Source organism: Pollachius pollachius (assembly GCF_949987615.1).
Source record: "Pollachius pollachius genome assembly, chromosome: 3".
Classification (NCBI taxonomy): domain Eukaryota; kingdom Metazoa; phylum Chordata; class Actinopteri; order Gadiformes; family Gadidae; genus Pollachius; species Pollachius pollachius.
The window spans coordinates 21,849,232-21,871,331 of record NC_136936.1 but is presented as its reverse complement, the minus strand read 5'-3'; the positions used below and the strand labels follow the sequence as shown (position 1 = coordinate 21,871,331).

At 45.8% G+C, this 22,100-nt stretch overlaps 1 protein-coding gene across 1 annotated transcript in view; it reads left to right on the top strand.

The window, feature by feature from the left end:
- The window catches only part of fat3a (FAT atypical cadherin 3a), a gene marked incomplete at its 3' end in the record, with an annotated part of 149,039 nt that overhangs the window by 28,083 nt on the left and 98,856 nt on the right, over positions 1–22,100 (top strand). Inside the window, 1 exon segment of the mRNA XM_079732103.1 lies at positions 18,057–21,386. Coding sequence (XP_079588229.1) covers positions 18,077–21,386 — 3,310 coding nt within the window. The 5' untranslated portion in view covers positions 18,057–18,076.

Genomic DNA, 22,100 nt, shown 5'->3' with positions numbered 1-22,100 from the left:
TAGCGTTACAGGCCAGGCGGAAAACCCATTGAATATCTCGCAACCGCCACTGCTGCACACACACACACTCACACAGACATAAACACATAAACACACACACACACACACACACACACTTAAACACAAAAAAATATGCAGCCACATGTACACACACACACACACACACACACACACACACACACACAAACACACTCACACACACACAGATCCATATGTACACAAACACACAAACACAAACAGACATACACACAAACACACACACACACACACACACACACACACACACACAGACACACACACATATAAACACAAAGAAAAACACACACACACACACACTCACACACACACAAACGCACACACACACACTCACATCAGCTACCTCCTAAACGGATTGGGGGCTTTCAGAGCAGAACAAATGGGCCCGGTAGGAACAGAAGCCGGAGCAGAGGTGGTCTCTGAGCCGGGCTGCAGCTACCTCTACTTTTATGGTGCCGGAGCGACTCCTAAGTACGTGAGCGTGCAAACGACTAGAAAACAGCACATATACACATGCATCCATATACATTGACACACATCGAGTACACACACACACACACTCACAGAGGGTCCAGTTAGATTGAGGTTAGTTTCCTTTGCCCTCTGATGGAGTGGAACAGGGGTGGGGGGTGCGGAGAGATGTGTTCACACTAATGTGTGCAAGGGGGCAGCTATACACACACACACACACACACACATGCTATATTTTTTCTGTACCAGGTGAAGCCAAATGTCCAGTGGACTCGTTGATGATTACACGTTATTTAATCTCCTTTGCAGTCGTCTGTGTGTGTGCATATGTGCATGTGTGTTTATAAGTATGCGTTCTACGTGTGTATATATGTAGGAGAGTATACATATCATGGTGTGTGTGTGTGTTTGTGTCTGTGGCTGGGGGATTGATGGGGTTGATGGGCTTTACACATGCGTAACAATTATGGGAAGTCACAGCGTTCCTGGGGGCAGCATCAAGGCAGTTTGGCTTTTCCATATGTGGGAATGTGTATAAGCCTATGGTCGTGCATACTTGTGTGGTTGTTTGCGTGTGTGTGTGTGTGAGAGAGAGAGAGAGAGAGAGAGAGAGAGAGAGAGAGAGAGAGAGAGAGAGAGAGAGAGAGAGAGAGAGAGAGAGCGAGAGAGAGAGAGAGAGAGAGGGCAGTGGTCTTCAGGTCCTCCTCTCATCCCCTCTTGTACATCCTCACCCACTTCAGACATACACTTTCCCCCTAACAGGAGGATAATTTGCATTGTTTCACCAGGGATAGTGCTGTGCCTGATGTTTGATCTTTTATCTTTGAACAATTTTTAAAACACTTTACGTCATTCAGTTGAAACGACTGGGATACATTAAGGTCAGGTAAAAAAAAAGAACGGAAGCGTACCATCTTGCCTCTCCTCGCCTCTTTCTTCTCGTCCCTCCTTCCTTCCCCCCCCCCCCCCTCCTTTCGGTCTCCTGCCTGGTGGGGAGCAGGTAAGTGATTTAGCAGCAGCTCTCTCACTCCAGTCATGTTCTCTCTGTTTCCACCCCCCCCCTACCCTGTCCCCATCCCCTTTGGTGTCTCCACACACACACACACACACACACACACACACACACACACACACACACACACACACACACACACACACACACACACACACACACACACACACACACTCACACACACGCCAACTCTCTCTTTTTGGAAAGCTTATTTTGCTCTCTCATTCCTCCCTTAAGATATTTACTGTAAATGTACATTACATTACAGTACAATGTTGCATTTTAAATCCCTGACTGTAATTCTTGGATTAGTAGTATGTGTCAAGTGTCTGTGGTGTAAACCCACTGTGGTTGTTTGTATTCAACAATAGAACATATATTCTAGTAACATAAGGATATGGTATCAATGTTCCCCTTTTCCTCTCTTTCTGTCACTAAAGAAAACACGGTGGTCTTTCTGCGCACTCCACTGGCACACAACCACACACAGGCACACACACCCACACACACACACACACACACACACACACGCGCACACGCACACGAGTAGCACAGTGCTACTCGTGTTTCACAACAGCTGGATCTCCCATGGGGGGAGGCGGGGGGGGTGGTAGCCCTGATCTTGCGCCGCCAGTTTGCCCTTGCAACAGCGACTCCTAGATTAGATTAGCCCTGCTGTGGTTTGGTGTGTCCTTTTTTGGTCACGTTTGTGTGTTTTTATGTGTATATTTTTATGTGTGTGTCCTAAAGATTAGTTATTTGCTAGTGTGTAGGATTTTTCAAGGTTTGAAAAATGTGTTATCTTGGTGTGCGTGTGTGCGTGTGTGTGTGTGTGTGTGTGTGTGTGTGTGTGTGTGTGTGTGTGTGTGTGTGTGTGTGTGCATGCGTGCGTGCGTGCGTGTGTGTGTGTGCAGCACATGTTATTGCTGAGTGACATATCAGCTGGCCAGCTCAGAATAATTCCCCTGTCTTCTTCAAGTTGAAACATTTGAAAGAATACAAAGGAACACTTTACAATTTGTGTTAAAGGGTTAGCATTAGTTAATGCAGTAATAAGCATGAATTTATTCAGTGATAAGCAGTACCTAACAATTACTGCATTCATTTATGTTAGTTCATGGTTATTTAATGTACCCTTATTGTAGGCGTTACACATGGCTCTAAGAAGTGCACAGGAATGAAGACAACAGGAGTAACGTGTTAAGTGTTGTCCTTTTCACCTCTAGATTACACTTCATTCTTTCTGAGCTCCAGCAACGATTGCATTGGAAAAACACATTTCTCCTTAGTTAACCCTTATTGTAGCTTCAAATAGATCAGTGCCCCAAAGAGAATAGCCCATTTTGTCTTTAGAAATTCAATAACAATTGAATCGTATGGAGATATTGAGTGTTTGTAATGGGAGGCAGGTCGCTCGTGATTGACAGGGCTCAATGACTGTGGCTACTTATTCAATCATCGACCATTTATTACATTACAGACCAGGCCACTTGTTATTTTTTTACCTCAATAATATAATAACATAGTCCTCACATGCAATAACAGTCTGAAGTGCCATTTAATTTGCTGTTTTTACATTTCCTTGGGCCACACCTTGTGCTTCTTTGATTTGTCTGCAATTTGAGCCATATTGTCATTTTCATACTTCCTAAATCGTTGTTTACCTGATACTTTGAAGGGCTTTATTAAAATCACTTGCTTTTCTATTGGATGTGGTATAGCATGCTCAAGGCTAAGCGTGTTTATACATGCAGTAGTAATTCACTGTCACGCTCTGCCATTCACCCAACCTAGAGAGAATGTTTACTATTTTAGATTGTGAGACTGAACACACACACACACACACACACACACACACACACACAGACACACGCACACACACACACACACACACACACACACACACACACACACACACACACACACACACACACACACACACACACACACACACACACACACACACACACACACAAGCACACTATACAAAACACTCTCTCCTTTCCGCAGACGTACAAGCAGGCTCATGTCCAGAACAGGTGTACCCATTCATGTTCTCTGCAAGCACATGCTGACAAACGCATTTACAGCCACAGACTTCCACATGCCCCTTCTCTTCTAACCCGCCAATCTGTTACATAGTACAAGCGATGGGAAGCAGTCTTAGGCTGTGTATTTGAGGATGAGGCGACTGAGAATGCATGCAATAATGTTGGTAATCCAACGAAAGTGACCTCCATTTATTTATTTATTTGTCTATTCTATCTATATATTTATGTTTAGTATTTATATGTATATGCATATGTATAGTACATACATACATCTATATCTATATAGATATAGATATAGATGTATACATGAATAAGTATGTATATGCTTCAGTGCCTGTTTTTTGTGTGCCTGGTGTATTTGGGTGTATAGGCCCATGCTTGTGAGTTGTGGGCATTGGATTACAGCTACTGGCTTAGACGGCATTTCCACACCGCAGCCATTGAAAAGCGGATGTACGATGGAATGGAGCTGGAATTATCCTATTTTATAGGTTATGTTTGGCTGTGTGTAGTGGAGGGCAGCATAGCATATTGTACACATCTATATAAATCACAAGCACTGTTGATTAATTTGGCGTTAGAGTGCTGTAAGTATGATTTGAGAGTTGAAAAGTTTAGCGAACAGAAAATAGCATAAGAGAGCTCGGAGAGGCCTTGTCCGTATTGGTCAGAAATTTAAAATCAAAATGGTCTCATCCAGAGGAAGGCGCAGTCAAATCGGAAAAGATTCTCACACCGCATTTCACTCATTAATAGCTGACGGATGGCTATGCCATTTCTAACCAATTACCCATAAATGATGCACTTGAATGCATTATTCACTTAAATCGTACCTACTGCACCTTTAACAAAGGTGAAATATATAATTGTTCATAAAAATGAAAAATATAATTTTCAAGGTTCCTTTTGTGGTGTTTTTTGTGCCACCTCTTCCCATCTAAGTACACATTAGTTAGCTACATGTGTTCTACTTGTGGTGGACTCAAGCACAACACAGTGGTGAAAATATGCACTGGGTGTTAATAGCGCAATTAAATAATACAATTAAAAGTCACATTAAATGTAATTTGGGCATCTTTGTATGACCAACAAACAGCATGCAGAGCAAATATCCCTGTTTACTTAAACATGGCACAACTCCCTCTCTCTCTCTCTGTCAATTACTCGCTCACTCACTCGCTCAGTGACTCGCTCACTCACTCACTCACTCTCTCTGCGTTCCTCACCATCTGTCTCTGATTATAAATTCCTTCTCTCTTACTTTCGGGCTTGGAGTAGACAATATTTTGTGGTGGGCCCCAGAGGGCTGGGAGGGAAACTCTTTATTGTGGTATGAAGGTGACAGTGTGTGAAAGACAGTGGGAAAGGTAGTGAGCCAGAGGGACCAACCTTGGCTGACCTTGAAGTTGTGTGTGTGTGTGTGTGTGTGTGTGTGTGTGTGTGTGTGTGTGTGTGTCTAGGTATGTGTCTGTCTAGGTGTGTGTGTGTGTGTGTGTGTGTGTGTGTGTGTGTGTGTGTGTGTGTGTGTGTGTGTGTGTGTGAGAGGTGATGTAATTTCCTCTCTTCTCTAATACAGTTAGCAGACACACTTGCACCCCCATCCAACCTCCTCCAAACCACCTTATCTGCGTCTGCTTTACTCCCTCGCCCTCTCTGTCTCTGTCTCTGTCTCTGTCTATGTCTCTGTCTCTGTCTCTGTCTCAGTCTCTCTCTCTCTCTCTCTCTCGCTCTCTCGCTCTCTGTCTCTCTCTCTCTCTCTCTCTCTCTCTCTCTCTCTCTCTCACACCGTTTTTCGCCCTCACCTATTCTTCGCACCACTTGGTCTGTTACAGTGATTTATTCACATTGCTACAGACATCTCATTCTCTTCTCACACTAATGCTCTCTCTCTCTCTCTCTCTCTCTCTCTCTCTCTCTCTCTCTCCCTCTCTTGCTCTCTTTATTACCTATTATTTATTTTTCTTTCGATATGTCTCCCTCCAATGGTCTCCATTTCCCCCTAATCCCAGACCATTATAGGAGAGCAGTATTGGAGATCAGTATAGGATACCAGTATAGTAGACTAGTATAGGAGACCAGTACAATAGATCAGTATAGGAGACCAGTATAGGAGACCATTATAGGAGACCAGTATAGTAGACTAGTATAGGAGACCATCATAGGACACCAGTATAGGAGACCAGTGAAGGAGACAAGTATAGGGAAACATGGACTTGTAAAGAAGACCAGTATAGGACACCGGTATAGAAGACCAGGACCAATGAAGAAGACCAGTATAGGAGACCAGTATAGAAGACCAGGACCAATGAAGAAGACCAGTATAGGAGACCAGTATAGAAGACCAGGACCAATGAAGAAGACCAGTATAGGAGACCAGTATAGAAGACCAGGACCAATGAAGAAGACCAGTATAGGAGACCAGTATAGAAGACCAGGACCAATGAAGAAGACCAGTATAGGAGACCAGTATAGAAGAATAGGACCAGTATAGGGCACGATAATAGGAGACCAGTTTGGGAGAGCATGAATACTATAGGAGACCAGTACAGAGGACCAGTATAGGGGACCAACATAGGGGACCACTATAGAGGGCCCATCTTGATCAGCCCCACCTACCGCACTCCCAACCTGTTATCGATTGATAACATAACCCTTTAATCAACACAGGCACACACACACACACACACACACACACACACACACACACACACACACACACACAGACACACTCACTACTCATCAGTATAATATCATGCTCATATTTCCTGCGAAAAAACTGCATTGATGTGAACACACACACACACACACAAATTCCCATTCCACTTTGCGCTATTAATCAAAATAAAAGTCCTGGTGTACTTTGTCTACAACGTGTGGAGGGCATGTAATCTAACTCGGAGTAATGGATGATCAATTAACAAGCTGGCAAGCTGACCTGATGCAATCATTCACCCGCCACTCCCACCTGCCCACTCAGGTCACTCCGGTTACTTTATTCTCCCTTGTGTGTGTTTCTATATATTTGTGTGTGTATGTGTGTGTGTGCGTGTGTGTACTCTCTGAGGTGAAAATAACCTCTGATGGAGCTCCTATTCCCTCCTTCAATCCTCCACCCCCTCATTTTCCATTTACTGCACAACCTTATTTTCTTTTAATATATCTTACTCTCTTCTCTTTTTCTAGTACTCTCTCTCTCTCTTTATCTCTCTTTATCTCTTTGTCTTTATCTCTCTCTCTCTCCCTCTCTCTCTCTTTATCTCTCTATGTCTTTATTTGTCTTTGTCTTTATCTCTCTTTCTCTTTCTCTCTCTTTCTCTTTATCTCTCTTTCTCTTTCTTTCTCTTTCTTTCTCTCTGATTGGGGTAGTTATTTGCTGGCTCGCTGAGTCTTGCTGGCTCAAGGCGGTTATCAGAAGGCCGTAGTTTTAAATGCTGAAGATGGATCCTGAACCCAACAGCTACACGGTTGTACTGCAGAATAAAAGATACAGAAAGAAATGCTGAAGATTGTGTGTAGCTATCACCCATAGTCACTATTATTCAGTTCATAACCATACATTAGGGAGTTTGTCGAAATCAAAGTGTTTTATGAGGTCTTTGTCTTCCGGCTTTCATAGCTCAATAGCTGTGCTTAATTCAGGGCTGGAGAAGCATCTGCATTTTTGGGCTTTTAACTCAATTTCATTATTCACTGTGTTCCTTTTTATGCCCTGAGTTTACTTAATTGAGTATTACCAAAATTATAATTAGTTCTGGGCCCTGAAATTCAAAACCAATTTGAAAATTGGGTGTATCCTAATAGATACATTTGTATAAACTCAGCCAGTGTGTTTGTGTGTACAATTCAGGGACTGGCCAAAGTGTTTAATTGAAGTTAATCTGATCCAGTTCAGCTGTATAGGATGCCAGATTGACTGGGCATCATATGTGTTGGGGTAAACAATTCTAGATATGTCCTAAATGTCCTCCCACCAAGGGGAGTTGAATGGAGATTTGTCCTAACAGGGATCTCTGTTGTGTTTAAGTAGCCGCCTTCATACAGAATGTATTTTTGGTCAGCTGTCGCTGGACAGATTTGCGTGTATGTGTGGGTTAATCTATAGAGACAAGCAATGCAACGCACACATGCCACATGCTAGCACACATACGCACACACCCACGCGCATATATTTTGACGCAATCAGAACAGTCAGACATGCGCACGTTCATTTTCCTTCCTCTCTCTCTCTCTCTCTCTCTCTCTCTCTGTCTCTCTCTCTCTCTCTCTCTCTCTGTCTAGCTACCTCCTCACTCTTGCTCCCTATTGCTTCCTCACCCACACAAGCACACATGTTCCTCCTGTCCTGTTTTAATTTGTATCGTGATCATGTACTTTCTCGCTGTCTCCTTGATCAAACAATGCGGTCTCTCCAGCAGAGACGTTAACACCGCCCCTCGTGTTCTCCGCTGGCTATCTATCCTCTACATCTCCTCTATTTTCTAAGCTCTCCACCCCCTTTCTGTTACGCACGCACACACTTACACACACACTCACACACTCACACACACACACACTCCCACACAGGCACTCCCACATACACTCAGACACACACACACACCCACACACACACACCCCCCCACACACACACACACACACACACACACACACACACACACACACACACACACACACACACACACACACACACAATCCCAGAGTTCCGTTACAGTGCCCGCATTGTGGGCTTTGTTCAACTGTGCTCATTTCATATGTGTGTCACATCTCACGGCTGCCCTCTCCTGTCCTCTCCTCTCTTCCCTCTCTTCTCCTCTCCTCTCTTTCCTCTCTCATCCTGTCTTCTCATCCCTCCAACCTCCTCCCTCTCCTCTCTCATCTCTCTCCTCCCTTCCACTCTCCTTTCCTCTCATCTCCTCCCTCTCTTTTCCTCTCCTTTCCTCTCTTCCACTCTCCTTTCCTCTCATCTCCTCCCTCTCCTTGCCTCTCCTCTCCTCCCTTCCACTCTCCTGTCATCTCATCTCCTCCCTCTCCTCTCTTCTCCTCTCCTCCCTTCCATCCTCCCATAAACCTCTCCTTTCCTCTTGTTGCCTCTCCTCTTCCTCTTCTTGCACTCTTCTCTTCTCTGCTCTTTGTTGCCCCACACAGACCCCTTGCCGCCCTCTTGTCTCTACGATCCTACATCCTTTCATCGGTCACCCCCTCTCAATCTCAAAAAAGCACAGGCACAGTTACACACAGACACACACACATTTGATCTGTCTCTCTCTCTATCAGCCCACCCTCTCTGTCTCTCTGTCTCTATGTCTCTCTCTCTCTCTCCCCTCCCTCACTCTCTCCCCCTCCCTGACTCTCTCTCTCTCTCTCTCTCTCTCTCTCTCTCTCTCTCTCTCTCTCTCTCTCTCTCTATCTCTCTCTCTCTGTCTCACTCTCACTGTCTCTCTCGCTCTCTCCCCCCTTCTCTCTCACTGTCTCTGTCTCTCTCTCTATCTCAATGTCTCTCTGTCTGTCTGTTTCTCTCTCTCTCTCTCTCTCTCTCTCTCTCTCTCTCTGTCTCTCTCTCTCTCTCTCTCTCGGTCTCTCTCTGCCCCCCTCTCTCTCACTGTCTCTCTGTCTCTTTGGTAGGGTACGTGCTGGTTAGCTCCCAGAGCCCAGGCAGAACGGGTCATTACGGGGCCAACTGAAGAAAAGAAAAAAAAGAAAAACGAAAAAGAAAAGGAGGGACTTCAAAACAAAACTTATTGACCGCCAGCAGCAACCGTTACTTATGTTGTTAGCGCTAACTGCTTGTAGCTCTGCAAATCCATCCAGCTCTCAGTCTGTCTGGTGTTCCCGCCTCTTCTTCTACTGTTTGCTTCTCTAACCGCATTCTTTATGCTGTGATTGTTTCATTGTCAGTTTGAAGTGTTTTGTTTAGTTTGGTAAGACTGTCTGTGTTTGTTAGGGTCGGGTAGACTCAAATATGTGTGCAGGGTTAGGGCCTAGTTTACTGCGTCGACTACTTTGTTGAGGACTCTAAATACGTTTCTGGTTATGCTCCCCAAGCTGTGTTTCCTCGCACAACATCCAGCACACAGGCCCAAGCCAAGTTAGTGGCTTGATCCAACTTAGATTGAGCGCGAAGAAGGAGAGATGTGTGGGGAGATTGAGAGGTTAGTGAGGTAAATAATAAATCAATTTCAATGTAGGGGAGGGCAGAATAAGAGATGGTGGGGAATGAGCTCTGTGTATCTTCAGGACCGAGCCAGTCCAAGTGTGGTAACCCTCAATGCAGCGGAGAGACACTGTGCCAAGACAAGCAGATAAGTGGTCGTAAAGACAGATGCACTGGTGACAGAGATTCAAGATAATCTATGCAGAATAACGTTGACTCAGGCAGCATGCCATTTGCACATTTGGTTGGCCAGTATAACCAAATGTCTGCATTGGAATCGTACGATGGACATCTTGCGATAATAACATCTTTCCGATAGATTCCTAAATCGAGCCTACATTTCCATCCCAGACTGCTGCTTATGAATCCTCATGGAGGTTTCTACATGTACAGCAATAGAACAATATTAACAAGTGACAGCTTCGGGGGCTGGTGGATGGCAGAGAGAAACCATCCAGCAGAGGAGAGGCTCCACGGGGCTGACCTGTGTCAGGTTAGCCTGACTCTGTGATCGTTCCTTGTATCTCTACTCAGCAAGATGAGGGATCCCTTTTTCATCACTACCCTTATTTTGCGGCCATGAAATGCAGCCAGGAACGCATATATCCTTGTTATGATCCTCCTATCTCTGAGCAAACTGTCCATATGGAGACATAAGGAACATAATGCAACATTGGTGGTTTGACATGTGTTCAAACACATTTCATTGTCTTTGGGATAGATGTATCTATTGTTTCTGTTCACATTGAGGACCACTGGCATGAAGCAGTAAGAACTAATGCCTCTGCTACCGCTCTGTGCCCCTCTTATGTACACCCTCCCCTCTCCTCGACTTTCACTGCACTCCCCACAGCAGCAATGCACCATCAACCGCTCGCATCTCACTCTCATGTCCATCACTCTCACACACCCTACTCAACCCCTTGCTGAGAGAGAGAGAGAGAGAGAGAGAGAGAGAGAGAGAGAGAGAGAGAGAGAGAGAGAGGCAAAGGGAGATGGAGAGAGGGAGAGAGAGAAAAAATCGGAGAAAGATAGTGAGAGCGAGCGCGTGAGAGGCAGGGAGGCAGAGCAAGAGCGAGAGAGAGGGAGGGAGAGAGGCAGAGGGAGAGAGAGAGAAAGAGTGAGAGGCTATGTAAGGGAGACGGACAGAGAGAGTAAGCAGGAGAAGGAGCAGGGACAGTTGGGATTGTTCCTGGCAGCTGTTTGAAATTCTTTCTCCTCTCTTTCTCCCTCTTTCTCTCACTCTCTCCCCTTCTCTCTCTATCTCACTCTCTATCTCTCTCCCTCTCTCTCTCTCCCTCTCTCTCTGTATCCCTTCTCTAACTATCTATGTATCTACCTCTCTCTATCTATTATCTCTCTCTCTCTCTCCGGTGCCCTGGTCTTGTTTCTTTTGGAGGTCTGTCACTCTTTGTCCCTCCTGTTCTTATATAGGGTTCCTGTGCCCTGTGCCAGCTAGGTTGACAGTTGCCTGCCGGGATGTGAACCAGTATACTGTCCACTGGTTCGCGGAGCCATCGCTAGACTGTAAAACACACTACATGTCCGGCCGTATGAGGCTATTGTGTGTTATGCACTGTAATGAGGAACTCCGGCTACAAGGCTCTTGCGAAGTTTGTTTACTTTAATTATTTAGAGTTATTTTTACAAAATAGTTGAAAGCTGTTGTACTTGCCGTTATTGTCAGCTTTTGTTTTTCTGCCTTATTTCATAACCTTTGTCCACCCACAAGCATGTGAACACACACAAACACTCAAGTCTCTCTCGCTCTCTCTCTGCTTTTAATTGGCTCATCTTCTTCGGTACCTATTTGTTCTTCTTGATCTGTAGGCATGCACATACACAATCTGCAATACACACTCATATGGTATCATAGCGTCATTTTATTTTCCTCTTTTCTGTTTGTTTTCCTGTGGATATTCAGTCACTATTGTGTAAAAAATGTCCCACTTGCCCTCAGCCGCCCGCTCAAGTAAAAAAAAAAACACACACACACTCACCAACCTTCCCATTATATCCCCCCCCCCCTTAACCTCCTTAACCCCCCTCCATGCTCCCTCCTTTTCCCAGAGTAAGGGGAGGTCGGGAGGCTTAAGGACAAATCAATGGTTTGAATAGCAGGCAGATCACATTACCTCTCCGGCTGGGCTTCTTAAAAAAAATAATTGATGTGGACTGTGTGAACGAGCACAGTGGTGTAATTCGCCCCAAGTAGTCCGATACACGCAGTTCACGTTTTTGACATTTTACAACAGGGAGCCATCAGTTAAGAACAAATTAGGAATCTTAGTGAAGCATTTCCTCAGAATAAAATGGTTTGGCCTGCACATTTACTCGGTTATACATCTGTGCTTCTGACTTTTTAGGAAAGTAAGTCCTGCAATGCTTGTGGCAGTAGCTGCAGTCTGTCATCTCCTTTTGAAGTCCAGCGTGGATGTCTGGCATGTTAAAAAATATGTTTTGTTCCATCATACTGCGTGAGGACTTGGGCGTCGGTTGTCACAAAAGCAAGTGACACGCCCACAGATGTTGGTCACTAGTATTGCTTAAGGTCAACTAAATCATATTTCTATAGCCGTTAATCACAGTTATAGTCTCAAAGGGCATTATTTTATGATAAGGGATACACAAATCCCCACCCTTCACATATTTGTTCCTGCTGGTTTGCATCAGCTCAAGTCTTTCTGTGAATGCATGAGTCAATGAATGAATAGCCATACCCATTTTGCAAAATTAGTCACTATATACGCCTGATTAACTGGAAGTAGTTGAATATTGATGGACTGGAAGGGTTATGGGTATAGGGTTTGTGTGCGCGTGTGCGTGTGCATGTGCGTGTGTGTGTTTGTGTGTGTGTGTGTGTGTGAGAGTGAGGGAGGGGAGGGGCGTGTATTGGGACTGGTAAGCCAGTAGCTGAAGCATTAGCATGACAATGAGCTAAGGGCCAGTGTGAAGGAACATAGCTTTTGGTTGTTGTTAGGGGGGTTGCTCTGTGTGTTTGTGTGCGTGTGTGTGTGTGTGTGTGTGTGTGTGTGTGTGTGTGTGTGTGTGTGTGTGTGTGTGTGTGTGTGTGTGTGTGTGTGTTTGTGTGTGGGTGTGTGTGTGTGTGTGTGTGGGGGGGGGGCCTACTGGGGAAGGCAGGTACACCAACATAGAGTGTACCTGCCTTCCCCCCTCCCCCTCGACCCCTCCCCCATTTCCCTTTCTTGCTGAGGAGTCAGTATCTCCTTACTAACCAACCGTACCTCCCATTTCCTGTGTTTAGACACGGCAGCGCTAGACACTCAGGATTATACACCTTTCACTCCCTACAGACACACACACACACACACACTCACACTCACACACACACACGCGCACACACACACACACACACACACACACACACACACACACACACACACACACACACACACACACACACAAACACACACACACACACACACACACACACATTGGTACTAACAACACCAGTCCTACTGCGGAAATGAGGCTAGAGTATAGCTGACATGTGGGCATGCTGGGACAGACGGCACACAAACCAATGACACACCTCTCCCTCCCTCCCTCCCTCCCTCCCTCCCTCCCTCCCTCGGTCTGTGTTTAAAGTGTAGAGGGAAAGGTGGATCCACAGACAGGTCCCAGGGGTATAACCCTTGCCCGGGACACTGATGGAGAGCGCAGGTGAGGGGAAGACAATGGGTCACAGTGTGTGTATATGTGTGTGCATGCCTCCGCCGTCCTTTATGCCAGTGCGTGTGTGTGAGAGAGTAATAGAGACTGAGAGCTGGGGGTGGCAGTAGAGCAAAAGTATCATGGATATCTGATGACCGGCTCTCTTCTGTTCATTTTTTCTTTTTCTCTTTTATTTGTTTTTTCCCCCTCCTTTGAGTTCTTATTGTATTCCGTCCAACTTGCCTCCATACACCTAAAGGCACACACACACACACTCGCGCACACACACACACACACACACACACACACACTCACACACACACTCACACACACACACACACACACACACACACACACACACACACACACACACACACACAGACCTGCAGATGCTCACTCACTAACTCACTCTCTCTCACTCACTCACTCACCTACACACACAGACACACAAACACACTAACACACATAGACCTGCATATGCTCACTCACTCACTCGCTCACTCACTCACTCACACACAGTTCATAGACCGAGGTATGGATCATATTTGCTTGAGGGATTAGTTTGTGACTTTACCGTGTGACGCAGTCGTCATCTTCTCCACTCGTGCTGCTTGAACAAGGACAGTCCTGAAGTCTAGAGTGCACATACACATTCTGATGGTTTTGGTATGGATTTGAATGATTTGTAACCAACAAAACAGGGATTGATAGATGTCATGTTTTGGTATTTGTATCACATTGACATGGTAGTGATGGTTTGAACACACAATGGGAACTGACAGGGGGAACTGTGGACAGCTTCTGGTTAATAGTTTGGCTGCAGGACAGAGATAAGCATGTCACCTACCTTGCTCCTCTGCAATCACAATGCACCCCATCCAAAGATTACTCTCTCTCTCTCTCTCTCTCTCTCTCTCTCTCTCTCTCTCTCTCTCTCTCTCTGTAATGGTATTGTCCTCTCTCACCCTATCATCTTGTTAACTACTCTACATCTTGGTCTGTGTGGATATCTCCTCTCCGCCTACTCCTCTCTCGCTCTCTTTCTCTCCCTCTGCTCTGCACCATGTTTGGGGATAAAAAATGCTTTATACTTATCACAGAAGGAAGATGGCTGTTCCAGTGTGATGAAACACAACATTGGCAACTACTTGACTGACACTGTTTCTTGAACCGTTTGGGGTCCACGCAAAGAAGGCTGGTGTTTGTTTGTCTCTGCTTGTGGGTGTGTGTTTTTGTGTGTGTGTGTGTGTGTGTGTGTGTGTGTGTGTGTGTGAGTGTGTTTGTGTGTGTATGCCCACTCAGGAGAGGGACAGCTGCTGCTCAGGTATTCTAAACAACCCTAGTGATTTATTTTGCTTCTCTAGAGATGAGTCGCTTCTCTCATTGATTGCGGGCCCTTGCTGGTGTGTGTTGCAGCCACGCTGCGTGGATCCGGAGCTATAATTAGATACCCTACCCCCATCTCTTCCCCAAGCTGTAGATTTTCCAATCACACTGGCTTCCTCCTCTCTGTGCTTGTGTGTATGTGTGTGTGTGTGTGTGTGTGTGTGTGTGTGTGTGTGTGTGTGTGTGTGTGTGTGTGTGTGTGTGTGTGTGTGTGTGTTGCTGTGTCAGCATGTCTGCCGTAATGTTCTTGTTGTACCTTGTTGTGAAGAACCAGCATTGGGTGTGGTTAGAATATAAATAAATAAAAACAGCCGCAACAAATACAATTCCTGTTGTTGTGTTAGCATTGTATCCATTGTCATTGTCATTGTTGTTGAGGTTTTAGCAGCCACTCATGTCGTGGAAACATTGTTGTCATCATGAGTGTGTGGTCCCGCCGGCGTGCTGTCCCCATGCTCTTTCCCGATCTAGCCCACCCCTCCCACACCCGCCCCGACGGCCAGTGGTGGTGTTGGTCCTGGGGTGTGGAGGCATGTGGTGGGTGTTTAGCCGATGTACAAATCAACGCAAATTAGCCTGCGTAACGAGACGCTAATGAGAGGGTGCTTTAGAGCTGACAGTAAGTGGGGTGTCATTGTGGCCAATCATCATATCTCGCAGCGTCGCCATCTCTCATGGCGCATCTGTGTGTGTGTGTCTTTGTGTGTCCATGCATGTGTTTTTTTTTGGGAATGTGTGTGCGTGTGTGTATTTGTTTGTGTTACAGACTTTAAATGCAGGCGGTGGCTTGTGGGAGTTCCTCTTATAGAAACAAGAGTGTCAATTATGAAGGGTGAGCTGAGGAAGTTTTTGCCGTCATGATGCTGGGGCAGTTTTTTCTGACCCTGGCTTTCACTCGCCTCTGAGCGTTCATTCCCACTCATGCGCTCACAGCAAACAAGAAGTGATCACATACGGCATTCAAAACGATAGACACTGATTCTTGGTGTATGAAAGAATCGATTTCTCCCCCTTGAGTATCTTTTTTTCCTCAGGGTTAATGTCGCCTCTGACCTCGCCTAAACAATGCTCTGACATCTATTGCCTTGCTCAGAGCGAGCTGGGCATGTGTCTCTTTGAACCCCACCAAGCTGTGTGCGCCGCTAGCGAACGGAACAGCAGCAGTGCACGGATGGAGCTAAATATATGATTATGGGTGTGGCGGAATGGGCAGCCTTAATGGACGCTGTGGGATTCCTTGGACGGCCCGATCCTGTAAAATCAAGACTCGGTCACAGTATTTACACAGCTGGACTCAATGCCACATGCAGCCTGCGGAACCTGGATCCCCCCATCTATTTTCTTTCAGCCATCGATGCCATCGCTTGCAGTTTGGCAAGACGTGCGATGCCAATATAACCAGAAGCATAACATTGTCTGTAATCCGCAAGGCCAAGAGTATAATTTTCCGTGTTTGGACTAGCCTGGTGTTCGTGGGGCCCCACGGCCCGCCAAGGGCCTCCGGGGTTGGGGGCCAACAGGGTTCTCACAGGGTAAGGTGAGAAGTACTCCAGCCCGGCCCAGAGGAGTCATCACAAGGGGCCTGTAATAGCACTAACAGACTGCTGGATGCATTATACGGCGGGGCCTTAACCCCCCCCCCATCCCTTTAACACTAATAAGCTGTCGGCCAGGTACCTCTTACTGAAATGCTGCAAAAACGAACTAAACCCTTATATATATATATATATATATATATATATATATATATATATATATATATATATATATATATATATATATAGTATGACCCATCTGTCCCACAGGACCAATACACACATGGTATGCATAAACACAATATACAGACACACACATGTATTGTCCAGTTGTGTAGACACACATGCCTTGGCTCTTATTGTGCTTGAGTTCTGCATACGCTCTGTCTGGCTAATATTCCATGTTTTTCACACACGAGAGGAGACTCAACAAAGTGCTGACTCGAAGAGAGAAAGGAGTGGTTTTGTTTTACATATCTTGCGTCTCCCACCCCCATCTCAATACCTCTGTCTCCCGCCATTGTACGCACCCCCCCAAACACTTCTCCATCATCAAACTAAAAGTGAAAAGTTGACAAGATGATGACAGTTTAGGGTCAGATGAAAATAGCAAAAATAGCACGGGCTTTTTGGCAGCTAAGTCTGGTGGAATCAAACCTTTGTTCCACGACTGGCTGATGAAGTGCATTTAAATGCAGGGTTGGATGGCGGTTTGCATTGTTTCAGCTGAGGTGGTTTGGCTACTGATTTGGATGTCTTTTTTTTTTCTTCTTTTGGCTTTTTTGAGGTCAGAAGTTAGTGAAATGGAAAATGTGAATATGTGGACAAGGGTAAATTATATTTGTAGAGTTAGCTTTTGTATATAGAATCATACAAGGTTGTGCGGGTTGTGTGTGTGTGTGTGTGTGTGTGTGTGTGTGTGTGTGTGTGAGATAGTGATCGTGTGTGGTGGGCATGCTTGTGTGTATGTTATCGTCAGCACAGTCAGACCATGTCCACTTTTCTTTTCTGTCCACTGCATCCACTGTGGTGGAAAGTGCCAAGTCATCAGATCGCAGACCACTGCGGTGCTCCCATCACCACAACATGGCAGTTACCAGAGCAGAGGTTTCTCATTGCCCAGATTGGCACATATTTGTGGCTACTTACTTTGGAATAGTGTTTTCATTTTTTTCACTCTGGAAGTGGAGTGCAAAATTTAAACAAAACAGTAATTTGGGCCTCTAGTTTCAAAACCATATCTGGTTAGCCTCCAGAGATATGACATGCTTCGGAGACTACTCTCTTGTATTTCAGGAAAAGGGTTATGATAGGGTCACTATAAGGCAGGCCTGTCATTCTATCCCTTGCTACGCAGGTTTGTGTGTTTTCTTTGGTGTGTACTTTGGTGATGTTACACTCCTTTTGCTAGCCGTGCAATTATTTTGTTCCTTCCTAAACCGCCTCTGGTTTTTCTGAAACTTGCAATTGACTGTCAGTGTCCACAGAGTCCACGCTACAATGATGTCATCCCCTGCGTGGTTGCCAGGTTACTCTGCATGCCGTTAACCCCCACTGCCTCCGATCAATCTTTGCGATCCAATGGACAATTAGTAGTCTGTCAGGGTACTAGGGTCAAAGGGGAAGTTGTGGCTACGTGGTGTGTCTTTTGTTCGCTGTAAATCCTTCCTCCCCCACATTGCCCTGTTGCTCCAGTCCTGTGGCTAACATCTCTCTCTCTCTGTTCCTTTCTCTTGTTGTAGGATGGACAAGTGACGATGGAATGGATGTAAAAATGGGCCAGTGGGCAGGCATGTGTGCCCCTCTTCTCCACCTGGCCCTGCTCCTGCCACTGCTGCTCTTCCAGCCGCCCTCCTGTCATTGCCAGGATGCCCAAGGGACTCCCCAGGAAGGCCCCCTGTTTGGCTTCACACAGGCTGTCTACCATGCCACCGTCTATGAAAACTCAGCTGCACGCACCTACGCCAACAGTAAAGTTAAAATGGGCATCCAAATAGCCCTGCGCTCCTGGGAGATCCGCTACAGGATTACCTCAGGGGATGATGAAGGCTTCTTCAAAGCAGAGGAATATGTTCTGGGGGACTTCTGCTTTCTGCGCATTAGGACTAAAGGTGGAAACGCGGCCATCTTGAATCGGGAGATTCAGGATAATTACGTTCTGACAGTGAAGGCTTCAGTGAAAGGTGAGGCCCTCATGGAGACTTGGACCAAAGTCAGCCTCCAAGTCTTAGATATGAACGACCTCCGGCCCTTGTTCTCGCCGACCACTTACTCTGTTACGATAGCGGAGAGCACCCCTCTCAGGACTAGCATAGCACAAGTCACTGCCACAGATGCGGACATCGGTTCAAATGGGGAGTTTTACTATTTCTTCAAGGAGAAGATGGAGCTTTTTGCTGTGCATCCCACCAGTGGAGTGGTCTCCCTAAGTGGGAAACTCAACGTAGACGAGCAGAGCCGCTATGACTTGGAGATACAGGCGGTGGACCGCGGGATGAAGCTGTATGGTAACAACGGGGTCAGCAGCACAGCTAAACTCTTTGTCCACGTGGAGCGTCTGAACGAGCACGCCCCCTCCATGACCGTGGTCACGCACGTTCCCTCAGGGCTCGATAAGGATCCTGTGTATGCCGTGGTCACGGTGGACGACCAGGACGAAGGGATAAACGGAGAGATCGAGTTGGTGGCCATCGTGGGGGGAGACCCCTCAGAACTGTTTTTCCTGGAGAGATCAGAGGAAAAAGAGTTTACAATTAAGGCCTCCAAGGACGTTAACTGGGAGAGTAACCCCCATGGCGTTAACCTCACCCTCCAGGCTAGAGACAGAGGGACACCGCAAAAGTTATCTGACATCAAGTTGGTTTGCATCACAGTTAAGAAACTGCAGGCAGTGGAAGTTGCATTTGAGCAGGAGACATATGAAATTAGTTTAAATGAAATTTCACCCCCGGGCACAATTGTCGGAGCTATTAAAATCAATCCAGAGCCGGATGATGCAAAATATATCCTTAATCCCTCAGCTGACTCTGCCTTCTTTCAGATGAACACTATGACGGGTGTTATCTCCACTGCCCACTGGTTTACTCAGGTTCCCCAAAATGCTTTTAATCTTGAAGTATTAGAGGTAGACAGTGATCTTAGGGTTACTGTTGCAGTCACCATCAAAGATGCGAATGACAACACGCCAACATTTTCCCAGTCCTCTTATGAGGTTTTTGTCAATGAGAGTGTTCCAATTGGCACCAATGTGCTCACAGTTTACGCAGTGGATGAGGACAGGGGAGAAAATGGTTACATCACCTACAGCATTTCTAGTCTGCAACCTCTCCCCTTCAAAATCAACCAGTTTTCAGGCATTGTTAGTAGCACTCAGGAGCTTGACTTTGAATCCTCTACTGAAAGCTATGTATTTGTCGTCAGGGCTTCAGACTGGGGATCCCCTTACAGACGAGAGAGTGAGGTCAATGTAACCATCCATCTGGAAAACATGAACGACAACAAACCCTTATTTGAGAAAGTGGCATGCCAAGGGGCGGTCTCCAAGGATTTCACTGTGGATGAAGTGATAACCACAATGTCTGCCATTGATATAGATGAGTTGGAGTTGGTAAAGTACAAGATCCTTTCGGGAAACGAGCGGGGATACTTTAACCTCAACCCAGATTCAGGGGTTCTAACTCTGCAACAATCCCTTGCCACTGCAAGTCCAACGAATGGGGTATTTTACCTTAAAATAACTGCCACAGATGGTGAGAACTTTTCTGACCCCATGTTTGTTAACATATCCCTTGTACAGGGGAGATCTACCCCCAAAGCTTTTAACTGCAAGGAGACTAGGGTAGCTCAAAGGTTAGCAGAAAAGTTGCTGAAGAAATCTAAAGCTAGCACCAAGGCTAAAATCGAGGAAGGCTTTATTGACCTGTTCTCTGTGAATCGACAAACCCCTGAGTTCGATAAGGCCTTTCCAACTGACATTGCAGTGCGTGAGGACCTACAAGTTGGATCCAGTGTTTTTAAGGTCAATGCCAATGATGGTGATACAGGCTTCAATGGTCATATTCTGTACGCCATTTCAGACGGAAACACAGACAGCTGCTTCACTATGGACATGGAGACTGGTCTTATTAGTGTCTTTCTGCCTATGGACAGAGAGAAGAGAGATCATTACCTCCTCAACCTCACACTATATGATCTTGGCCAACCACAAAAGAATAATTGGCGTTTGCTCACTATATACATAGAAGATGCTAATGATAATGCACCCCAGTTTTTACAAGAAGGTGGCTATAAAGCCACAGTCCCTGAAAACACTGCTTTAGGCACTGACGTTATCCAGGTGGAGGCCACTGATAGAGACGCTGGTCCCAATGGCGAAATTGTGTATTCAGTTCTGACCAGCACTACGCAGTTCAGCATCAACAGCACCAATGGCATCGTGTATGTGGCAGGCCAGCTGGACAGAGAGTTGTCCCCCTCATTCAACCTGAGAATCGAGGCCAGAGACAAGGCAGAGAAAGGACAGCAAAGGTTTTCTGTGACCTCACTGCAAATCACTCTAGAGGACATTAACGACTGTCCCCCGGCGTTCATCCCTAGCATCTACAACGCCAGGGCTCTGGAGGACCTTCCCTTTGGGACCGTGGTGGCCTGGTTGGAGACCCAGGACCCAGATCTGGGCCAAGGCGGCCAGGTCCGCTACTCACTGACAAACGACTATAACGGCAGGTTCGAAGTGGACAAAACCAGCGGGGCCATTCGACTGATGAAGGAGCTCGACTATGAGACCCAACAGCTATACAACATCACTGTCAGAGCCAAAGACAAGGGCAGGCCTGTCTCGCTCCTCTCTGTCACCTCTGTGGAGTTGGAGGTGGTTGACGTCAATGAGAACCTCTATGCTCCTTACTTCTCCCACTTTGCACTGACCGGGACAGTGAAGGAGAACGCGCGGATTGGAACCACTGTTGTCCAGGTCACCGCCCACGATGATGACGTCGGCAGAGATGGGGAAGTGCAGTATTCTATCCGTGACGGGAGTGGCTTGGGGAGATTTGCCATCGATGAAGAGACTGGTAAGTGCTCAATTAAAAAATCTAAGTCTTTGATCGCAGTATCTGCGATCACAAATGTTGTTCCGTTTAGGTTTAAAAACAACAACTAAAATGTATCTAAGTACAAAGTCATGTTTGCTCAATAATTAGTTGAGTGATGCTAGGCAACACTCATCTTATTTTCATTTTAGGTTTTATCATTTCGATCTTTCTTCTCAATTATTCTCTACAAACTGTGGCACCAATCTCCTCCCGCAATATTTAACCTAGAGGTTCATTACATCTTTTTTCATTTAAATTTTAATCTTGGCTGGGAATTGCTAGCTACTCCTTTATTAATCAAAATATTTATGTATTTTTTTATTATTTCTTCAAACTGTTCAACTTTTACAGTAATATATTTTTCCTCGACAAATCTTTTCAAATGCACTCATACAAGCTAGGGACTGGCAGGTCGGAACATTTATATTGAACCAGTAAATCATTATTTTTAGTGATAGTGTCCAAAAAAAACATATAGAAAGGAAAAAAAGATGATTAGCAACCTGATGAGCCTGTGTATTTGATCCATGTTTTGTTAACGAGGAGAAATATGCAGGATCTATTGGACATATAGGGAAGCAGAGTGTATATCAGCAGGGCCTTAACCTTAAAGCCTGTGTCCGGCTGTGGCTGTAAATGATCATGACACTTTTAGATTGCCTTTACATCTTCAGCAGCAGGCTATACTCTACA